The sequence below is a fragment of the Aquarana catesbeiana genome, linkage group LG03 (genome assembly GCF_042186555.1).
Source record: "Aquarana catesbeiana isolate 2022-GZ linkage group LG03, ASM4218655v1, whole genome shotgun sequence".
NCBI classification, from domain to species: Eukaryota; Metazoa; Chordata; class Amphibia; order Anura; family Ranidae; genus Aquarana; species Aquarana catesbeiana.
The window spans coordinates 664,146,285-664,170,659 of NC_133326.1; the positions used below are offsets into that span (position 1 = coordinate 664,146,285).

General features: G+C 42.4%; 1 protein-coding gene across 1 annotated transcript in view; it reads left to right on the top strand.

Annotated features, from left to right (window-relative positions):
- Positions 1-4,815: 4,815 nt before the first annotated feature.
- LOC141133433 (venom factor-like) overlaps positions 4,816-24,375 on the top strand; it is a 122,182-nt gene continuing 102,622 nt past the window's right edge. Inside the window, exons 1-5 of the mRNA XM_073622820.1 lie at positions 4,816-4,962; positions 12,967-13,153; positions 17,744-17,906; positions 20,951-21,021; positions 23,028-23,122. Coding sequence (XP_073478921.1) covers positions 4,898-4,962; positions 12,967-13,153; positions 17,744-17,906; positions 20,951-21,021; positions 23,028-23,122 — 581 coding nt within the window. The 5' untranslated portion in view covers positions 4,816-4,897. The remainder of the gene's footprint in view (positions 4,963-12,966; positions 13,154-17,743; positions 17,907-20,950; positions 21,022-23,027; positions 23,123-24,375) is intronic.

Genomic DNA, 24,375 nt, shown 5'->3' on the forward strand with positions numbered 1-24,375 from the left:
TGTCTTGGCCTCGCTGGACAGCGCAGTCAGTGATAAGGTGCATATCACCGCTGACTCCAGCAGGCATGGACAGGGATGTTACCTATCTTTCACCACGCACTTGGTGACTCTTCTGGAAGCTGGGAAGGATGCAGGACAGGGTGCAGTAGTGTTGGAGGTTGTTCCGCCACCACGCCTACAAAATTCTACTAGTGGTGATTCTGCCACACCTCTCTTTTCCACCCCCTCCTCTTCTTCTTCCTCCATTGCCTCTTCCTGTGCTGATTTGTCCTCGGAACCAGCGGTGCTCCATAGGCGTTCAAGGGGCTACTCAAGCACGCAGGCAAAAAGATGCCATGCAGTGCTTGAACTCGTGTGCTTGGGGGACAGGAGCCACACTGGGGCAGAGATTCTGTCAGCTCTGCAGGGGCAGGTTCAGAGGTGGTTGACACCACACAAGCTTAAGCCAGGTATGGTGGTTTGCGACAATGGCACCAACCACCTCTCTGCCCTCCGACAGGGACAACTGACCCATGTGCCTGTTTGGCTCACATCCTTAACTTGGTGGTGCAGCGGTTCTTGGGCAGGTACACTGGCTTACAGGATGTCCTGAGGCAGGCCAGGAAAGTCTGTGCACATTTCCGCCGGTTATATAATGCCAGTGCTCGGCTGGCTGACCTCCAAAAGGAATTTAACCTGCCCAAGAACCGCCTAATCTGAGGAGCACTTCCTTACCTCTCAAGGCCCCCTTTATACAGACAGTGTTCCTGCGTGTCCGCTGATCACACAGGAAGAAGAGGAGGAGGAGGATTGTGTCAGCATGGAGGTGGAGCCTGGCACTCAGCATCAGCAGTAGTCTTCAAGGGATCATTTACAGTCCGAAGAAACCCATGGACTTGTACGTGGCTGGGAGGAGGTGGCTGAGGATCATGTCGTCCTTAGTGACCCAGAGGACTCTGGACTGAATGCCTCAGCAAACCTACGCTGCATGGCCTCCCTGATCCTGCAAAGCCTGTGGAAGGATCCTCGTATTCGTGGTATTAAGGGGAGGGATGATTACTGGCTGGCATCCCTCCTTGATCCACGTTACAAGGGTAAGGTTGCGGACCTTATCTTGCCGTCGCAGAGGGGGCAGAGGATGAAACATCTTAGGGAGGCTTTGCAGAAAGGTTTGTGCAACACGTTTCCAGAGCCTGGGAGGTTACAAGTTCCTGGTCCTCCTGGACAACGTGTTGCTGAGGCTTCGGTCATTCATGTGGAGAAGGTGTCCATCTGACCGATGCGTTCAGCCAATTTTTTAGTCTGCAGCCCCAAGGTCTGATCTGTTCCAGCAATCATCGCCAGCGTCTGATTGACATGGTGCAGGATTACCTAGGGGCAAGATCAGACTTGGACACCTTTCCCACTGAAAATCCTCTGGGTTACTGGGTCTTGAGGATGGATCACTGGCCAGAGCTTGCACAGTATGCATTTGAGCAACTGGCCTGTCCTGCATCCAGCGTTCTATCTGAATGCATATTCAGTACTGCTGGAGGCTTTGTAACCGATCACAGGGTGCGCCTGTCTACTGAATCGGTCGATCGGCTGACCTTCATAAAAATGAATCAGTATTGGATCACCAGCTACCAAGCACCTGATGCTGATGTAACCGATTGATTTTTTTTTTAAATGTGAGATCCCTTCAAGACTGCCTTTGCTGATGCTGAGTGACGATCCTGTTATGCTGAGTGACAATCCTCTTCCTCCTCAATTTTCATGCTGATAGCTTGTAAGAACATTTTTGGTTCTGGGCACCGCCACCAGTGGCCAAGGCCCAATTTTTCAGTCCCTGTTTAATTGTAATTACAATTTTTGATGCAATACTTTGCAGCAGGGCTCATCCCTGTGCTCCAACTATAGCATCTGTGAGGGGTTTCAGTGTTGTGGCAGCAGTGGCTAAGGCCCAATCTTTCTGCCCCTGTTTAACAGGGGCGTGTAATTACAATTTTTGATGCAATACTTTGCAGCAGGGCTCATTCCTGCGCTCCAACTATAGCATCTGTGAGGGGTTGCAGTGTTGTGTCACCAGTGCCTAAGGCCCAATTTTTCTGCCCCTGTTCAACAGGGACATGTAATTACAATTCTTGATCAAATATTTCACAGCAGGGCCCAATCCTGCGCCCACCAAGAGTAACTGTGAGGGCTTACAGTGTTGTGGCAACACCACCACCAAAGGCCCAATTTTTCTGTCCCGTTCAACAGATGCATGTAATTACAATTCTTGATATAATATTTCACAGCAGGGCCCATTCCAGCGCCCACTAAGAGTAACTGTGAGGACTTACAGTGTTGTGGCACCAGCACCACCACCACCAAAGGCCCAATTTTTCTACCACTGTTCAACAATGGCATACAATTACAATTCTTGATCTAATATTTCACAGCATAGCCCGTTCCTGCGCCCACCAAGAGTAACTGTGAGGGCTTACAGTGTTGTGGCAACACCAACACCTAAGGCCCCAATTTCTGCAGGGTATTTAGGGCAGGCTCCTACTTTCAAACATCCAACTTACAAACGACTCTTACTTGCAAATGGAAGGAGACAACAGAAAGTGAGATGAAATCTACCCCTAGGAAGGGAAATTCTCTCCTGTAAGAGTTAATATGGGAAAAACGTGTCTCCTCTCCACTGATGCTTTATCACCAATCCTTGTTTCACTAAAAAACCCAAATTTTCAAAAAACATTTGTCATTGGGACAGAAAGTGAGGTGAAATCTTCTGAAGAGGTGCACAGACAGCAAAACAAATGTTACAGGGGTGATAACCCTTCCCTATGTTTTCCAAAAAGCTTAAAAATAAATTTTTTGGCTGGAGTTACACTTTAAAAATGTACCAGTTCAAAATTACAAACAGATTCTACTTAACAACAAACCTACAGTCCCTGTCTTGTTTGCACCACCTGTATACTGCTGTTTAGAGTATATAGGGCCTGGGGGCCCCAAGCCTTTTTTTTTTTTAATTTGGGTGCGGGGTTTCCCTTAATATCCATATAAGACCCAAAGGGCCTGGTAATGGACGGGGGGGGGGTACCCGACATTACATTATAGCCGCAAGCAGTTTTAAATGACTTTTATTCCTTTAAAAATGTCATTTTGTGCAGGGACTGTTCTAAGCATGGGAAACATGCGTCGCTTTACAGGCATACTATAGACACCCCCCAGGTACGATATTTAAAGGAATATTTCACTTTTATTTTTTCACTTTAAGCATAATTAAAATCACTGCTCCTGAAAAAACAGCCGTTTTTAAAACTTTTTTTTGCTTTGATACATGTCCCCTGGGTCAGGACCCGAGTCCCCAGACCCTTTTTAGGACAATAACTTGCATATTAGCCTTTGAAATTAGCACTTTTGTTTTCGAATGTTCGAGTCCCATAGACTTTAATGAGGTTCTAAAGTTTGCGCAAACTTTGGGTCCATTTGCAGGTTCTGATGTGAACCGAACCGGGGGGTGTAGATCAGAGTAGTTTAGTGTCAGTTTAGTGTCACCACATTGACACTTTACTTCTCTGGGTGGGGGGGGGGTGATCAGGAATTAATATTTATTTGTTTTTACACTATTATTGCTTTTTGCTTGTGATGATTACTGTTATAAGCAATAGTTTTAGCTGCCATGAAGGGCTTTCATTCATGACAGCTTGCCTACTATTGTGATCTGTGTTTGGCTACAGCTAATCACAATAAAGAGTACCTGTCACTTCCACAGCTATCACAAAGGGGTGTTGTTCATCCCTTGTTATAAAAATAAAGTTAAATCATATAAAAAAAATAAAGACAAAGTGTAAAAAAAAAATAAAAATAGAAAAATAAATAATAAAATGTTTTATATATTTTAAAGCATCCCGTCCCTTCGTGCTCACACGCAAATGCAAACACACAAGTAGGGCCCACACGCATATGTAATTGATGATTGCACCACACATGTGAGCTATCAAACATCAGAATGAGAGCAATACTTCTAGGACCAGAGCTCACATGTAACTCTAAACTGGTAACCGGTAAAGGCTTTTAAACCGTCACCTATTGTAGTTTGTCTCCATTTCACAGGTGTGCAAAATTGTAAATCTCGGCATGATTGTGATCTATTTATTTTGCTCATCTTTTATATTTTACCAAAAAATTGCTGCTCAAATATCTTGCAACATTAAAAAATTGAAACAATCATCATTTTTGTTTTCTCAGGGCCTCTGCTTTCAGTAAATATATACTGTTTGGGGGTTATAAGTAATTTTCTAGCAAAAACATGCTGATTTTAACACGTATGAGACAAATGTCAGAACTGGCCTGGGTAGCAATTGGTGATGGGCAGGGACTAATGTGAATGTAATGTATGTAAAGTGCTACATAAATTGTGGGCGCTATTTGAATACCTATAATATTTTTTTTTTTTAAATGACCATAGGGGTTTATTTATAAAGCAGTGAATGTGACATTTACCAAAAATTCACTGGTGGTGAATCAATCATTGTTATTAAAATACGTGCAACAGGAAGATTAGTTGCGGTGAATGTTTGGTGAATGTCAGTTTCACTGCTTTATAAATAATGTTCATAATGTGAATGAGCCCACAATACAGAGAGGAGAATACTTTTCCTGTCTGCATACCATCACTGTGCTACAGGCTTTGGGTTCAGGGCCCCTGCTGTTCTATTGTTGTGCAACTCTCTTTCATGTTTATTGGCTTAGTGTAATTTCCTGGCAATGTAAAGGACATTCCTGTATTTGTGAAGATGGCTTTGCTTGCTTATTTTGCCACCTAATCTCACAATGTCCCTCCAGTTACTGATTAAAGGAAATTATTTAGACAGGGCTCCAACCCCCCTGAGTGTCCCTTTAAAAAGCCCTCCTTACAGAGGCTTCTCATACCCCTGGTGGCATCATGGGGTTCAGAGCTTTGTGTCTCCTACTGCTGGGTCTCCTGGCCGGGTCCACCTATGCACAATCGTGAGTATGACCTCCTGAATTGTAGATGAAAGTTGTGGATAAGCTTAGCCTTTGTAGTAAGACATGTTTATATACTCTTGATCGATTACCTAAAATTTTCTACAGATAATTGATTTATCTGTAAGATGGCCTTTAATGGATTTATTTGATTTTGGGAATATCTTTGTGGTTATTGGGACACTTCTGAGGCTAGAGCGCAATAGCCAGCTCCTTGATGGTTGACTGGGATTGTTTTTGCATAGGGAGATATTCTAACCTGTTTGAATACCTGAATCAAAAGGCGGTGGAGCAACGTAAGGGGCATTGTTTCCACTGACCACCAATGTAAGATACATTCTTACCACTGAGCACCAATGTAAGATAAAATCTTACCACTGACCACCAATATAAGGGGGGATTCTTCCCACTGACGGCGAATGTAAAGGGCATTCTTCCCACTGACCACCAATGTAAGATACATTCTTCCCACTGACCACCAATGTAAGGAGCATTCTTCTCACTGACCACCAATGTAAGGAGCATTCTTCCCACTGATCACCAATGTAAGGAGGGTATTCTTCCCACTGACCACCAATGTAAGGAGCATTCTTCCTGCTGACCACCAATGTAACGGGCATTTTTCCTACTGACCGCCAATGTAAAGATCATTCTTCCCACTGACCACCAATATAAGGAGGGTATTCTTCCTACTGACCACCACTGTAAGGGGCATTTTTCCCACTGACCGCCAATGTAAAGATCATACTTCCCACTGACCACCAATATAAGGAGGGTATTCTTCCTACTGACCACCAATGTAAGGGACATTCATCCCACTGATCACCAATGTAAGGAGAACTCTTCCCACTAACCACCAATGTAAGGGTCATTCTTCCCACTGACCACCAATGTAAGGGGCATTCCTCCCACTGACCACCAATATAAGGAGGGTATTCTTCCCCCTGATCACCAATGTAAGGGGCATTCCTCCCACTGACCACCATATAAGGAGGGTATTCTTCCCACTGACCACCAATGTAAGGAGCATTCTTCCCACTGTCCCCCGGTGCATTGATTTTAGCAGGGGTTCCTTAAAAGTCCTTTCACACTGAGCCGCCTGCCGTGTTAGCTTTAAAGCGCCGCTAGTTTTAGCGGCACTTTACCGTCATTTAAGCGGTGCTTTTTGGGCCACTAGCAGATCGCTTTTAACCCCCGCTAGCGGCTGAAGAAAGGGTTAATAGCGCTCGTGTAGCGCCGCTGCCAAAGCACTTTGCAGGAGCTTTCGCAGCGGTGCCCATTCAGTTCAATGGGCAGGGGTGTTGGAGGAGCAGTGTATACACCTCCTCCACCGCCCCAAAGACGCTACTTGCAGGACTTTTTTAACGTCCTGCCAGCCCAGTGCCCCAATGTGAAAGCACTCTGGATTTCACACTGGGGAGCATTGAGAGACATTTTTCAGTCGCTTTACAGGAGCTATTTTTAGCGCTAAAATGCCAGAAAAACGCCCCAGCATGAAAGGGGTCTAAGAGCTACTAGATGTAATGGACAATTTAAAAAAAAAAGACTACAGGGGTTGTAAAAGACTAATAGAAATGTTTCCTGTGGACTGGACACAGACTTTTTTTTCACTCCACCTTGTATGTCATGACTGTATAATGTTAATTGTCCATGTTGAGTTCATTGTTGGAGAACTCTCTGCTAGTCTTACAAACCTGCCTACGTCCAGCTTTTATCCTGGATGGTTCAAGTTATATAATGTGATGACCATAACATAAAACTCAGCAGTTACTTTGTCCATTTCAATAGGATAAAATTGATTCATTGTTGGGATGTCTCTAAATGTTTTGTATTCTTATTATTATGGTTTCTGTATTGCTACTTTTGATCAAATAAGGTTAGGACTTCGCATGCAGTTATTAATCAGAAAAAAAAAATTCTACTGTGTACATTTTCAGTGTGATTTTGGCGTGGAGAGATAGAACAGGGCTCTGTTCTCAATTGTTAGTGTAGAATATTAGTTTAGTGTCAGTCTAGAGATAGTGTGAGTGTAGTTAGGAGGAACATCATCTAGCTTTGCATAGTGTGCAGCTAGAGTAGGGACAGCTCAGATAGTTCAACTGTAGTGAGACCGTGTCATTCATACATACATTAGTGTAAAGTAGGGACAGTTCAGATAGCGTCAGTGTAGCGACAGTTGAACACCATCTATATGATTGCGTTACTGCCAGTTTAACGCCATTTACTTCTGTATGCATTACTGCCAGTTTAACACCATATAGTTTTGTATGCATTACTGCCAGTTTAACGCCATATAGTTTTGCATGCCTTACTGACAGTTTAACGCCATATAGTTCTGTGTGCGTCACTGCCAGTTTAACGCCATATCGTTTTGTGTGCGTTACTGCCAGTTTAATGCCATGTAGTTTTGCGTGCGTTACTGCCAGTTTAACGCCATATAGTGTCGCTTTGCCGGCGGCGCTGCCCATTCATTCGAATGGGCAGGGGCAGTTTAGGTGCAGTGTATACACCGCTCCTTCACTGCTCCAAACATGCTGCTTGCAGGAGTTTTTTTAGCTTCCTGCCAGCACATCGCCTCACTGTGAAAGCATTCGGGCTTTTACACTGAAACTGCAGGGGAGCCATTTTTCAGGCGCTTTACAGGTGCTATTTTTAGCCCAAAAGTGCCTGAAAAACGCCTCAGTGTAAAAGGGGTCAAGGTGACACCAGAATGTATCCAAAAAATCTCGAGTCAGGAAGGCGGTAAAATCTTCCGGCGCTGAAGAGGATGTAAACCCTGATGGGTTTTACTTCCTCTTTATTTCCCTGCAAAGGTAAAGCATAATGGGCTACTATGCATCGCATAGTAGCCCATTATGTGTCACTTACCTGAAACTGAAGCCTGCGATGTCACTGCTGTCCCCAATAGCAGCAAGCATCCATCTTCACCCCTCTTCCTTCTAGTTCCGCAAACTCCGGCTCTGGCCAAAGTCGCGGGAGCCGTCAGTCATGGCACGATCTGCCCTTTCTAAAGTGCGCATGTGCCGTAGACATCGGCACATGGCTTTATTGTAAATATCTCCTAAACCATGGAGGTTTAGGAGATATTTCCAGCACCTACAGGTAAGCCTTAATATAGCCTTACCTGTAGGTAAAAGTGGTTGTACACCGTGTACACCTGGTCATGAAGGGGGGCAAACTTTATGGAGATCAAATGGTTAAGTTAAACCTCGAAAGAATAACTCAAAGTCAGTGGCGGGTTGGTGGTAATTTTTTTGGGGGGGGAGTGACAAACAGTGCACTCACAGCCACCCCCCCTCCTGGTCCAGGTAGCGCTTTACCCAGGTGACAGGTGGCGGGCATCACGGGCGGGTTCCCCTTCCCCTGCTCTCCTCCGCGGGCATCAAGGCAGCTTCTGTCTCCTCCCTCCTCCTTCGTCGGCCAATCGGAATGCTTCTCCTTTCGGCCAATCAGGAAAAGGGTCTCAGACTTGCTTCCTGATTGGCTAGGAGGAGAATCAGTGTGAAATTAGTAATATTCATTCGCTATTGTCACACAACTGGGTGGGCTCGGTTTGCAGTGCTCTGCGCCCTGAGCCCACCCTTTTTTGAAGCCTATTAGAGCCTCTGGCTCTAATCACATGCTTCAAAAAAAACCCCCATTGGAATTCATGCATCCAGCGACCTGCATGGGGGCCGGACTCATGGATGGGGGGGCAGCGCCTGTTCAAAGTATTTTGTTAAGAAAACACGTGTTATATTTAATGGGGGGAGATTTGCTAAAATTGGTGCACACAGAATCGGATGTAGCTATGCATAGTAAATTATCAGCTTCTAACTTCAGCTTGTTAATTAAGTTTTGACAATAAAACCTGGAAGCTGTTTGGTTACTCTGCAAAGCTGCACCAGATCCTGTGTGCACCAGTTTTAGTAAATCTCGCCCAAAGAATCCCCAATTTTCACAGTTCTTACTTTCTGACATGTATATACTGTAAGCTCTCAGTCTGTCTGGATGTCTGCCAGTCATGTTGAAAGCTGTTGCGAAAAGCTTGCATTTGGCCTAGATTTGTACAGTACTCTCAAACATGTACTGGATAAATAAAACAAACTCTGTAGAAAGCGATCGATAGATCCTGTGCAAGGTCGCATGGCAAACATTCTTACATGGCGGTTATGTAATGGGAAAAGGGAATTTTTTGCTAAAAAAAAATGATTTGCCAAGATTTTGTTTCTGCGGGATTATTTTTTTTTCTTTATCATCAACATCAGCATTTGGAAGGATTAAAGCCAAAGCTTGCTATTGATTAGCTCATTTATACTCACATTTCAAACTCCATGCAGATACAGTCAGGTCCATAAATATTGGGACATCAACACAATTCTAATCTTTTTGGCTCTATACACCACCACAATGTATTAATAGACTCCAGACTATGTCTAGTGTGTCTATAATACTATAATTAAAAGAAAAAGAATTGTGCTAAGTGCGTGAAAAAATAAAAAAATAAATTTATAAATAAAAATTGTGAGAAAGGTTCTGCTGCTGTGCTCTATAACCCCGATATGAGGGCACAAAGAACGAATGTAGAAATAGAAAGTGCAGCGCTGGACTTATGACATATTTGAGTGGTAATAAATCAGTTATTCAATCAATTAATAAAATAGTAAACCACAGTAAATAATTAGCAATCATTGATAGGAAATCAACAACAATTGGGTGCTCAAAAATATTAAGTATTGAAAAAGACAATAAATCAATAAAGTAAAGTCCAAGATTGTGATGTGTTGAAATTCAATACAAAGTCCGGGATCAGTTTTCCACCGTGTAGTGCTGCCCACCACCTAATGATAAAAAATGGAGGCTTACCAGAAAGCCTGTGACCGCCATACTCGGGGGGGGGGGGGGGGTCAAACCAGGCTTAGTAGAAGTAGACCATAAAGGGAATACTCCAGGACACACTGCTGGGAAGAGACATCAACTTCCTGCATGGACGACCAGCTGGCGAAGTGCTTCACAAGGTACTGTCCCAGGATCGCTTCTCATAGATCAGTCAGTGATTGATTTGAGGAGGAGGTGGTAGGTTTTCTTCAACTGCAGTGGAGATCAGTAAGGTCACAACTAGATTTTGCTCTCTGGCAGGGGTGCCTGGATCATAAGGCTGGCTGAACCGATCCTGGGACAGTACCTTGTGAAGCACTTCGCCAGCTGGTCGTCCATGCAGGAAGTTGATGTCTCTTCCCAGCAGTGTGTCCTGGAGTATTCCCTTGATGGTCTACTTCTACTAAGCCTGGTTTGACCCCCCTGAGTATGGCGGTCACAGGCTTTCTGGTAAGCCTCCATTTTTTATCGTTAGGTGGTGGGCAGCACTACACGGTGGAAAACTGATCCCGGACTTTGTACTGAATTTCAACACATCACAATCTTGGACTTTATTTTATTGATTTATTGTCTTTTTCAACACTTAACATTTTTGAGCACCCAATTGTTGTTGATTTCCTATCAATGATTGCTAATTATTTACAGCGGTTTACTATTTTATTATTTGATTGAATAATTATTTATTACCACTCACATATGTTTTTGTCATAAGTCCAGTGCTGCACTTTCTATTTCTACTATAGTACTATGTCTATAGTACTATGCTATCACGTAGGGGGTTGTCAGCCTGTTTCCTTGAACCCTGATGTTTCCTTGTCACTTGCACTATGCTGTCCATTAGGGGGCTTGTCAGCCTCTTCGTGTTAATAGTCTACCTCTTTTTGATAGCAGTAAAGTTAAGCTGGCCATACATTATACAATTTTCTGTTTCATTGTCCTTTAGTATTACCTTCAACTATGTAGTGCAAGGGCTTGCCTGATTGCATACAAATTAAAAGTGTTTAGGTTTGACCCCATATTATATGGTTTTGGTAAATCTAACGCCTACTCTAAAATATAAGCCTTACATAAAGAGGAGCTCCAGCCCCACCCCCAAAAAAAAAAAAATTAAAAGTCAGCAGCTGACTGTAGCTGCTGACTTTTAATATTAGGTGACTTACCTGTCCAGGCACCTAGCGGTGCCCTCACCCAAGCTGATTCTTCAATCGGCTATCAGGTACTGGCGCCACCATTTTGACTACTGGGCTTGACTAAATGGGCCACAGTCTTCTGGGACTTGTGAAGTGTCCCAGAAGGCTGCAGGGGGGAAAGAGGGGGGAGCGAACTGAGCCGGAAGTGAGAGCGGGTACCTGTCAAAACCAGGTACCCACTACCCCCCAAAAGGTGCCAAATGTGGCAGTGGGGGGGGGAGTAAGACAAGTGGTGATTCTCCTTTGGGTGGAGCACCGCTTTAAAAGGTTAAAAAAAGTAAGGTTAAAAAAGGTAGCTAAAAAAAAACACCTGAAAATGTTAAATATTCCCCTGACTTGCATATATACTAATGCAAGTGTCTGGTGCACACACGAAGGAAAATGATGATTACACAACACATATTATGCATTCCAACGCATGCTGGAGTGAAAGCAGTAATTGTAACTCGGAATTGATGGCCTGTAAAGGCTTTTAAAGTGTCACCTATGGACAATTTTGGGTACCGTAGTTTTCCCAATTTCAATGGTGCATGCATATTTGAGGCTTAAAATATATACTATTTATTTACTTGACATTACCTAATTTTTACTAAATATTTTACTGAAAAATTGGGAAAGATATTGAAATTAAATTCATTTAAAATTATTTTAATGTATTTTTTTAGTTAAAAAACAGATTTGATAAACTGCAATGCAAATATCCCATGGCATAAAAAATGTAAACTACCCCCATTTTATTCCACAGTATCTCTGCTTTTAGAAAACATATAATACATAAGGGAATTAAGTGCATTTTTGTAAAAAAAAAAAATATATGCACCTGAAATTTGAAAAAATGGTGCTGGCACAGATAGATAACATTATTTCCATCAAGTTGTATTTATAGGTAGTAAAAATAATATACATGTCTATTAACTACTTGCCACCCGTATGATGTCCATAAACGTCCTCAAGTTTCAGTAGTTATACCAGGATGATGCCTACTACAGGCATCATCCCAGTATGGATCTTTTTAGCTTGTGATTCCCTTTGTAGCAGAAGTGATTGGAGTGGCTAATTAGCTGCTTGATCACTGCTGCAGGTAGCGGAAAGGGGTCCCACCCCCTCCTACTGCCGCTGCTGCCTTTCCCGTGCTTTACCATCCCATCACGGAGCCCGAGAGCGATCCGGCAAGCGGTAATTGCTGCACTGAACAGAAAGAAAGGAACTGACCCAAGATCTCTGCATAAAGAGGACCTGCCATGACTCATGCTGTCACAATGGATGTTGTTTATCCCTTGTGATAGCAATAAAGTTGACCTAAAAAAAATAAATAAATAATAAACACAAATGTAAAAAATTTTCAAAAATTTAAAGCGAATGCAAACGCATACATTTATCCCACACGCATATGTAAACGATAATCGTACCACACATGTCAGGTATTGTCAGGTATTGTCACAAACGTCACAGCGAAAGTAAGAATTCTAGCACCAGACATCCTGTGCAACTCTAAACTGATAACCTGTAAAGTCATTTAAAGCAACGCCTATGGAGAATTTTAGGCACTGTAATTTGCCGCTAATCCACACGCAGATGCAATTTTAAAGCGTGACATGTTAGATATCTATTTACTCTGCGTAACATCATCTTTCACATTATACAAAAAATTGGGCTAACTTTACTGTTTTTTTTTTTTTATTCATTAAAGTGTATTTATTCCCCCAAAAATTGCATTTGAAAAACCACTGTGCAAATACCGTGTTACAAAAAAAATTGCAACACCTGCCATTTTAATCTATGGGGCCTCTGCAAAAAAAAAATATATATATATAATGTTTGGGGGTTCTAAGTAAATTTCTAGCAAAAAAAAATTCTATTTTTACATGTAGGAGCTAAGTGTCAGAATTGGCCCGGATACAAAGTGGTTAAGTACAGATAACAAGCTTGCAAATATAATGATGCATTTTTACTCTACCAGGTGTACCCTGATCACCTCCAATGTGCTGCGGGCAGACAGCGAGGAGACTTTCTTAGTAGACGGACACGGCACTGCATTGGATGGCGATATTCTAGTCCAGGATTTTCCCAAGAAGAAATTCATTATAGCTCAGGGCAGGATCTCTGTCAACAATGGCAATGGCTTTCTGGGAACATCCAAATTCTTGGTGAGTGTTTTCTTAGTTATATGATGCGTATGATACTATAGTAAATGGATACCCCTCCAAATGATTCACTTCAGGTGTTTCCACTGATGGGTACTGTTAATACTACAGCATCCAAAGACATTTGAGACATTTGTACACTTTTAACCTAATGGGAACAGTTTGGTGAAGGCCTTTGATTGTTCCAGAATTACTGTACCCATGTGTCCAAAGCCAGCTCCTTAAAAAAAGATTGGCGTGGAGGAACTTAAGTGGTCTGCACAGAGTCCTGATCTCAACCCTGCTGAACACCCGTGGGAATTAATTGAGTTGCCAAATAAGAGCCAGGTCTTCTTGTCCATCATCAGTACCTGACCTCACAAATGATTTTCATTTTTTTGGGCTAAATAGACAGAAATTCCCACACGGCCCTTCTAAACTCTTGAGTAAATCCTTCCCAGAAGAGTGGAGGGTGTTACATCTTTAAAAGGGTGTCAACTCCATATTAATGCCCATGGTTTTGGAATGGTTTTTGCAACACACTCATACAGATGTGATGCTGAGTAGACATGTGCAATTCATTTCCTTACAAATTCGTTTTCGGACAAAATGCTGCATATTTGTTCATTTGGAAGCATCCGAATGAATGAAAGACACTTTTGACAAATGCATACGAAAATGAATTGTCAGAAAGAACGAAAACCCGAAAGAATGAAAATACAAAAATCCAAAAGAACAAAAAACGATTCAACCTACAAGTTTAACGAATTGATTACATTTGGATAATTTCATTTTTCAAATTTTCTATTATAATTAAATTATTAACTATTAATATAGTTTTTACTATTGTTATTTATTATTATAAACTAAAAAATCGAATAAAACTAAAACAGAACTAAAAGAGAACTAAACACATTTTTTAGTAGTGCACATGTCTAATGCTGAGGTGTGCGTATACGTTTAGTTATATAGTAAATTAAATATGCTGCATCCAAATGCACTAAATGAAGTGATGGTTGGCATATTTCAGTGACAACGGACAATGACAGAAAACAGGGACTGTTTTTTAATGTTTACTTTAGGAGCATGTTACACTCATATTTCGGGTGTAACATGTAACACGTTCCTATCCACCCTAAGTTGAACTTAGCCTTTAAGTCAGTTAACGAATTTTACATTTTAAGCCAGCAGGTGAAGCACCAGACTTCTTTTTTATTTTTTTTTTAGTTGAAAATAAGCCTGGCTTTTACAAAGCTCAGTAGCTCAGGCTAAAATGTAGCATTTTTTAAGGGACACAAGAAGGAAAAATTACTGACGAAGCAAATTTTTTACCGCCAACCTAAAAAACAATGACAGTACCCATAACAAGTAATTTGCATAATTTACAAAACGTCAACACAGCATGACAAATTATCAGCCCTGATATTTACTGACAGTTGTAAAAATCACTGATGTCAATTTACTGATGGTTGGCAATGCTGAAATGGACACACAGACACATTTGAGTCAAATCAGCATCCCCCCCTTTCCTTCCTGCCAGTTCGCAAGGAACCAGAAGGAGATTCAATCAGAGAGAGATACTGCAAGCAAACAGCTTCTGTTGTGCTATCTTTTTAGAAAGCCTATATTTTTCTATAACACCGGTGCCATGTGAAGAAATCAGTTAGAAAAACTGTATCAGCTCAATAAACTAAATTAAACCAAAACATTATAGCTTCTCTTCTTGCTGGTCCATTACGATTAACTGTGTAATGCTTGTTCACACACATTATCAACGTTGTATTAAAGTAGAACTTAAGGCAAAACTTTTTTATTTTGGATAGATATAGGGAGTCTTTTTTTGCCATCTGTGTCCCATTGGGGAGATTTCTTTTCACTTCCTGTCTCATAGCCAAAACAAGTCAGAAGAAATACCTGGTTGCCACCAGGGTCATCAAAACTAGTGTGCCCTCTATTAATGTTTTGAGGACAACCCAAAATGTGATAAGGGTCAACAGGACAAATAGAGAGGGGGAATCTCCCTAATGGGAGCACAGACAACAATAAAAACATTACAGGGCTTCTAAACTCACATCCCTTCCTCCGAAGGTACGGTGAACACATCACAGGCCAATCACCAGCACTGTATATGGGGAGTGGGTTGGGGAGTGGCTTAGTCAGTACTGGGCTCTGCTCTGGCAGGATAAAGGGTAGGCGAGGAGTGAATTAAAGGCAAATGTAAGCAGCAGGGGCAATAAAATAAATCCGTTGCTTTGCCCAGCCAGATACATATACTGACCTTCCTGACAATTCCCTGCCTTTTCGTTTGTCTGCCTGGAGCAGGCATGTACTGGCCATTGGGACTACAGGGAGTTTCCCGGTGGGCCGATGGCTCAGTGGGCCGATTTCAGTGACAGTGGACCGCTGCCTCCCTCCAGTCCTCTGTCCCCCCCGCAGTGCTCACCTCCTCTCCTTGGCTAGTTATGCAGCGCGCCTGAATACAGACATGATGCTCAGGAGTCAACACTTAGAAGCTCATCATACGATCTGGAAGTAGGGCGGCCTCACTTTCCTGCCTAATCTTGTTCCATTGGGGGGGGGGGCGCCAAACTGATTCTTTGCCCCAGGTGAAATAATGTCTAGCTTCCCCACTGGTACTGCCTATAAGAGAAATAATGTAGAACGGCTAATGGCTAGTGGGGGGGGGCTTGGGTGGCAAGCCGGCATGGGAGAGACCTGTCAAAGTGGGCCAGTCTGGGTGAAGTCCAGGGCCAAATTTTTGTCCCAGTCCAGCCCTGGCCTGGAGTAGAGAGGAAGCACTATGAAAACTCTGACTGGCTATTTAAAGCTTTCACTGACTCTCTTCCCACTACCATGTAACTGTTCTGAATGTCTGAATGGCCAATCACCAAGCACCAGTGCTGTCATGTGGGATTAAGTGGAGTGAGTCACATGCTCCCCATACCTAGAAGTACCTAGAAGTGTATACTTTGCTACTAGTGGCTGAATGGAGCTTCAAGGGAGTGAAGGAAAGTTGAGAATAAGCAGCTGGCGAGACCACCAATAAAAGGAACTTGTTGCTTTGTCCTGCATGTGTACAACAGCACAGGTTTACTTTAGTGATGGGCAGATAAGGAATTGCTTTGATGCAGCTGACCAGAGTTATACTGATATACTGTAAGCCAATGATATGGAGTGTATGATCTCATCATTGTCCTATTTCTGGTACCAAAGAAGCTTTACTGTCACAGAAAATCACATCCATATATAACAAGTGCAAAAAAATAGTGGCAGAGTAACTGAACAATTACAAAAAAGTGATCGTAACAAGCCCAGTTAGAGTGTTATGGCATACATCAAGGTATAGCAAAATGAATAAATGCACAGACTAAATACCTTAATGTTATAGAAAAGACCCATTAGAGCAGTGGTTCTCAATCTCTAGTGCCGTGACCCCTTGATAAAATTTCCCAAGTTGTGGGAACCCCTAACAGTAAAATTATTTTCATAGCGTGGATTGTCAGCACCCAAGGCAAGACAAGTAATTTGCGCCCCTAACCCATGGACATTTAGCGCTCCCTGAGTCCTTTTAATGGCAATTATAATTACAGGTAGTGTTACTCACTGTGTCTCCAGCTCTGTGGTGTCTCGTAGCAGTGACACCTATGCTGAAATCAGGAGATAGGATCTCCTCCAGCGCCTCCCACTTCACATTCCTCACCAGTCAGCTGACCACTAGTCTCTGCCCCCCAGCCATGCCGTGAACTGAATGGGCGCCTGCGAAGAGGCCGAGTGGGCGGCCGCGGGCTCCAGGAACAGCCCATCTGGGTGGCTGCAAAAAGGCTGGGAGAGAGGTGCGGGTTTCAGCAACAGCCCAGGATTCGGTGACCCCTGGCAAATCATCATTCGACCCCCGAGTGGGTCCCAACCCCCAGGTTGAGAACCACTGCATTAGAGGAACATCCATGTGAAGGGACAAAGTAATGCACAAAGGTGGTAATCACATAATGTCATCCTGTATGCCCTCATGGATAACACATAGAACCTCCTGTACCTGAAGCCAATGGCTTAAAGATAAGGTCATTGGATAGGAGAGGTGGCAGCTAGGTGCTAATAGAAGAGAAAATATTCAAAGAAACTGTAAAGAAGGGTGAGGGGAGAGAAGTGAAAGAGAAGAAAGAAAAAGGGAGAAAATGAAAATGTAGAGAAGAGTGGAGAAGGAACCACAGAGGTCACTCAAAGGTATCACCAAAGAAGGGGTAGCAAGGTGGAGGGCTCCTCTGAGTTCTTGAACCAAGAATGAGGTGTACCACAAGGGAGGTAGGTATTCCAGCTAGAGCTGCCATCTTAACAGAAATGTTTCCTGTTTGTCTTCTAGGATAGTGGCTAATTTTTTATTTACAAATGTGCCCTGAAGTATTGATTTCACTTCCACAAAATTAAGGGACGGAGATTTCCACGCAGGTGTGATAGTTTGTTTTGAAACTATAAAAATATGAGCGATGCGCCATGAGATATCTTATATTGGTCTGTGAAGGAGAGCTTCTCATGGGTCTTTGCAAAGACTTATCTGTGTTATCATGTTTTATTGTCCTATTACTTGACCTCATGTAGCTGTGTTTAAATTCCCTCTAGGTTCCATCAACTAACCTGGATAAAGACCCAGAAAAGAAGCAGTTTGTCTATGTCATTGTGCGTTCTGGCCCCTGCAACTTGGAAAAAGTTGTTCTGGTGTCCTATCAAAGCGGTTATATCTTCATACAGACCGACAAACCTATCTACACCCCCGGATCACAAAGTAAATCAGTGTTTTTTTTTTTTTTTAACATGTTCTTATTGATGTCTGTGTCCTTGTTGGAGATTTCACCTTCATTCCTAAACAGGTGACAACATAAGACAAAGTGGGTGGAACTGTCTCTTATGACGGACCAGACAGCAGGAAAAATCATACAGGGGTTTTAGGGTTAGAGGGAAGGTTATAATTGGGGTTATCACATCCTTTCTCAACTAGGGTTTCAATAGAAGTTGCTAGGGGTTCCTTTATCAATGAGCAATTTCTGCCTCCTAGATAAGTAACCACTGACAGCTATCTGTAAGGGGGATTCTTCCCAATGACCACAAATGCAAGGAGCATCCTTTCCAGTGACCTTTGCACTATTGTGCCATGAGCTGTAGATTAGCAGGGGTTCCCTAAGATCAGAAAGTTATTTCAGGGGTTCAGAGGTTCCTCCATGTTAAAAAGATTAGTGTGAGGGTAACAGAAAGGGCTAGGGCTGTGATTACAGGGAGAGTTAGGTTTAGTGTTAAGTTTTAACTTTTTTTAGAGTTGGGATGTGTAAGAACCTTCCTCAAAATCCTACTGCAGTCTGTGTTCCCAATGATAAGATTGTTCCTGACCTACTGTCCTGGTTACCACACAGAAAGTAGGGAAAAAATAAAATCAACGGGAACATAGACAGCAATATAATTCTTCCTTACCCTTTCCAAACCTAATAGCTGTTGACTTGAGTTCCAACTTCAGTGCTAAAAGAATGCAGAGGGGCTCTAGGGACCTGGAAAGGCCATTTGACACCACTAATTGCAAAGAGCAGCCCTGACCTTTAAATACTTATTTGCCAGGCCATCTGAGCTTCTCAAAAACTCTATGTTTTCACAAACCTATTTGTTGATTCTAAATCCTTATAGATAACTTTTCCAAACATCACATTATTAGGCAAGTGTCTAAATTCTAGTATTTCTGGAAATTTGAGTTACAAAACAACCTCAACTAAAGTGTAACTCGAATGCAATCCAAAACCATTATCTACAGTATGCTAGTGTGCTAAAGTTAAAGTTAAAAAGTTTAAAAAATATTCAGCCAGTAAATGCAATGGGGTTGATCTACTAAAGGAAAATATACTGTGCCCTTTGCAAATGTAATTGCACTTTGCAAGGGAATTTGTTCCAAAGCTTTGTAAATGAGGGGGGGGGAGCTCTGCTGACTACCTTCATCCAATCAATACAGTTTTTTTTTATCTTCCTTGCCTGTGATTGGGTATTCTCTACAAAATGAAGCTTCATCTTGTTTACTAAGCTCTGGAGCAAATTCTCTTGCAAAGTGCAACTTACCTTGCAAAGTAAACAGCCTGATTGCCTTTAGTAAATCAACCCCCGTGATATTCTTTAATCACATAGTCATACCTGTTAACTTTAACCACTTCAATTCCCGCTTATTGTCATATGGCGTCCGCAGGTGGGATATCCCATCCTGGACGGGCGTCATATGTCCTCGGCTTCCCAGTGGTATAGGGAGCACGCCGCGTCACTTGGGAGCCGATGCGCATGCCCGGTGGCCGCGATGTCCGCCGGGCACCCGCGATTGCTGGTGACAGAGCAGGAACGTGGATCTGTGTGTGTAAACACACAGATCCACGTCCTGTCAGGGGAGATGAGACAGATGGTGTGTTCCTAGTATATAGGAACACCAATCAGTCTCCTCCCCTAGTCAGTCCCTTCCCCCCACAGTTAGAATCACTCCCTAGGTCACACATTTAACCCCTTGATCGCCCCCTAGTGTTAACTCCTTCCCTGCCAGTGACATTTACACAGTAATCAGTGCATTTTTATAGCTCTGATTGCTGTTTAAATGTCAGTGGTCCCAAAATAGTGTCAAAAGTGTCCAATGTGTCCGCCGCAATGTCACAGTCACGATAAAAATCGCAGATCACCGCCATTACTAGTAAAGAAATAATACTAAAAATGCCATAAATCTATCCCCTATTTTGTAGACGCTATAACTTTTGCGCAAACCAATCAATATACGCCTATTTACCAAAAATATGTAGAAGAATACATATCGACCTAAACTGAGGAAAAAAATTTGTTTTTTGTTTTTTTAAATTGGGGATATTTATTGTAGCAAAAAGTCAAAAATATTGTTTTTTTTTCAAAATTGTTGCTCTTTTTTTGTTTATAGCGCAAAAAATAAAAACCGCAGATGTGATCAAATACCACCAAAAGAAAGCTCTATTTGTGGGGAAAAAATTATAAAAATTTGGGTACAGTGTTGCATGACTGCGCAATTGTCATTCAAAATGTTACAGCGCTAAAAACTGGCCTGGGCAGGAAGGGGGTGAAAATGCCCTGTATTGAAGTGGTTAAGGAGCGTAACACAATCCCCACATTAGGAAAAGTAAGGAGAAACTGACACACAGGTGGCCCCCTGTTCATTTGTGAGTTACCCTACTTAAACCCTAACAATGAAGTGTTTTTTTCAATTATTTCCTTTTGGTCTCTTAAATATACCCTTGAAAGTACCTTTGTTACAGTATATCTATTTGATAAGTGCAAAAAATATCAGTTGATTCTGCCAGAAATCCAGCGATCTCTTAACTTCCTGTACTGGGTTGACAATGTTGCACTGAATTACAAAACAATGTTATCGTCTCTGCCAGTTCACCTTTTGGACTACAACACCCCCCCCCATGTTAAGAAGATGAGGCGATGGGGAGGAATTCTGTAGTCCTAACACACATTCTGTCCTAGGGGGACATTTAATAGAGTACAGTGAGTGAGTATTGTCACCCTAGGGCAAGAAGCATGTCACTGGCTGGATGACCACATGAAAAAAAAAAAAGAACTGAAAAAAGAAAATAATGTAGCCACCACATCTAAGGACTGATGAGTTGCAATATATTCAATTTTTTGTTCTTTAGATACACTTTAAGCTACATACCGGTAGGTATAACTATCATTATTAGTATGACTATTATTGTACTATGCGATTTTTTTACTGTCTCTAAACTACATCATATATTATTCAAATATGGTACCTATAACATGTACTTTTCTCTTTGTATTTAGTTCTCTACCGAATCTACAGCATGACCCCAGACCTGAAGCCTCTAAACACGCCGATAGTCATAGAAGTCCTGGTAGGTCCTATTCTCTTTGTCCATATTCAAGTCCACATTTGTTACGTTATCTTATAAAAATGTATTCCCTAGCATGTAATCATTGTATAATATATATATATATCAGGGCTTTTTTTCAGCAGGAAAGCAGGGGAACGCAGTTCCGGCACCTCCACCACTTCAATGTATGTAATGGCAAGGAGTGCTGGGTTGTGCTTCAGTGTCTATTGATGCTGGCTGCTGATGGATCTATTGTTGCTGGAGGGGATCTATTTCTGCAGAAGGGTTGATTGCTGCTGGGGAGGTCTATTGTTGCTGGTGGGGGGTCTATTGTTGCTGGGGTGGGTCTTATGTTGCTGGGGGGGTCAGTTGTCACTGGGAGGGATCTACTGTTGAGAGAGCAGTCAATTATAGCTGGCTGCTAGAGGGTCTATTGTTGCTGGGGGGTATTTTGTTGTAGGTGGTCCATTGTTGCGGGGGGGGGGATCTATTGTTGCTGGTGGGTCTATTGTTGTTGGCTGTGGGGGGTCTATTTTACTGCTTTTCTTGTTATCAATAACAAATTCCATACAAATTACTTAGTACCACATATGTTACTTGGTTCTGTATTCTCTAAAGGGGCAGTGCTGGGAGGTGGGTAGGGGTTGGAACCAAGGACTAGTGCTCAGAGGTAGGTAGGGGCAAAGACAATGGGTAACTCCCAAAAGGGGGAGTTCCTGCACCGATTCTCTGAGAAAAAAAACCCTGTATAAAAGAAGATCTGCTGCGCTCAAACTAAGAAACAAAATATATCTAAAGCAGCTAACACAATATTGTTGGGTACAATACCAAGAAATAGGGGATACAGGTGTAGCACTACACCTGTATCCCCTATTGTATAATATATACATTTCTTTAACCACCTAACGACCGCCCACCCACATTGTACTTCGGATGGGCGATCGCTGTAGGCAAAGCGATGTACTGGTATGTCGCTGTCTACTTCTGGGTTAATGGTATGAGCATGCGTGCCACCAGCCGCCTCCCACTGTGATTGTACACAGCGGTAGCCTGTCAGCAAGTCCTCGCCAACGATTCACTTCCAGGACAGGCTGATCGAGAGTTTAGTGTTGAATTTCAACACAGGGCTCTGTACACAGGGAGTGATCTCTCAGTTTCTCATCCCTGCACCTTGTGGACAGCCTTCCCAGAAGAGTTGAAGCTGTTATAGCTTCAAAAGGTGGGCCAACTCAACATTGAACCCTACGGACTAATGCCACGTACACACAGTCGGACATTGATCCGACATTCCGACAACAAAATCCTATGATTTTTTCCGACGGATGTTGGCTCAAACTTGTCTTGCATACACACGGTCACACAAAGTTGTCGGAAAATCCGATCATTCTGAATGCAGTGACGTAAAACACGTACGTCGGGACTATAAAAGGGGCAGTAGCCAATTGCTTTCATCTCTTTATTTATTCTGAGCATGCCTGCCACTTTGTGCGTCAGATTTGTGTACACACGATCGGAATTTCCGACAACGGATTTTGTTGTCGGAAAATTTTATATCCTGCTCTCAAACTTTGTGTGTTTCGGAAAATCCGATGAAAAATGTGTGATGGAGCCAACACACGGTCGGAATTTCCGACAACATGGTCCTATCACACATTTTCTGTCGGAAAATCCGACCGTGTGTACAGGGTATAAGACTGGGATGCTATTAAAGTTCACGTGTGTGTAAAGGCAGGTGTCCCAATACTTTTGATAATAATATCGGTGTGAAGTGTGGGCGTTAAAGCTCAACCTCTTCTGCCACACATATGTGACATGTTGGTGGGAAGAGGTTAGTAATTAGGTCATGTGTAAGCCAATAACTAGATTTTGACCCTCTGGAATCCAATGAATGACTTAGATATTCTTCTGAGACTCCCATTGGTTTCTACAGCTCATCCTTCTGACATGTTTGATGATGATAACCAAAAATATCCATACAGTCTTTTCAAATTTCTCTGCATAATATTGATTTTCTTCTCCCTTTTCAGACTCCAGATAATGTGATTGTAAAGAGTGATACTATCCGGCAAACTACCACAAAAGGAATCATTTCCTCCAGTTACAAACTAACCGAACTTGCAAAGTGAGAACTTTATGTGTCTATCAACAAAATCTTCTGAAGGCAATGAAGAATAAAATAAACAGTTAATATTACACATGGGCAACTACATTTACAAAATAAATGGGCCATAAGTACACAAATATAAGGGAGCTCTTCACCCGTCAAAGGATGTGTATTTCTGTCCATCCAGTCCTGAGATATACACAGCTGTCTAGAAGGGCAGTAGACCTTATTTTTCTAATCTGCAGTCCAGATGAATCTAAGCCTCCCATTCCACTTAGATCGGCCCCTCCAGTTTTTCCCTGTAGCTCCCTCTCCATGTCCTCTCCATTAGGCAACTATCATAGTCTAAACAAACTCCCCATAGAGATATGGGAACCACTCTTCACACAGAACCCTCAACATAGTTTATTAAGTCACTTGGCACAAAAGTAAATCCATCTGATATACAAGCAATCCCTCAACGCGTTTCACTCAATCAAGGGTTTAATCATGACTCCATCATTAAAGAAGTTGTAACCCTAGAAAAAAAATTTTCCTGTTCCTTTAAAACATGATAAACAGCATGGTGCTTCTGCAGTGTAATTTGTCCCTCTCTATGCTTTAAAATACCTGGTTGATCCTGCATGTTCCTGTGCCCCCCTATGTAATCATGGCTGCTGATTTATGATACCGTGGTCAGTTTATGTTCCTCCATCATCCCGCAGCCTCTCCCTCTCCCCCTCCCTCTCTGCCTGTCAGCTCAGTAGTCTGTGTGTGTGTGTGTAAGCCATCTCCTCCCTGCCCCCCCGCCACTATTCCACTGTGGCTGTAAAGTCACTGATAAAATAAATCCTGGAATCCCCTCTGTTGCAGCAAGATATACAGTGCAGTATGTGTGGGGTTTTTTCCGATTATGACGCTAAAATACCTTACTTTACGGTGCTGCTGTGTGATCACGTGACTTCCCGGTTGACATCAGAGAGTAGTCATTAGATCGGGGAAAGAGAGCTGGGGGGGTCATGTGACTGCACAGCGGCACTGTAAAATAAGGTATTTAGCTGCGTAATTTAAAAAAAACACATACAGTGGGGAAAATTATTATTTGATCCCCTGCAGATTTTGTAAGTTTGCCCACTTACAAAGAAATTAAGGGTCTATGATTTTTTATCATAGGTGTTTTTTAAAGATCAACCAAAATTTCTGGAAAAAAAACACCTAAATCAAATGCTATAAATTAAGTTGCAGTTCAGTAAGTAAAATAAGTATTTGATCCCCAAACAAAACATGACTTG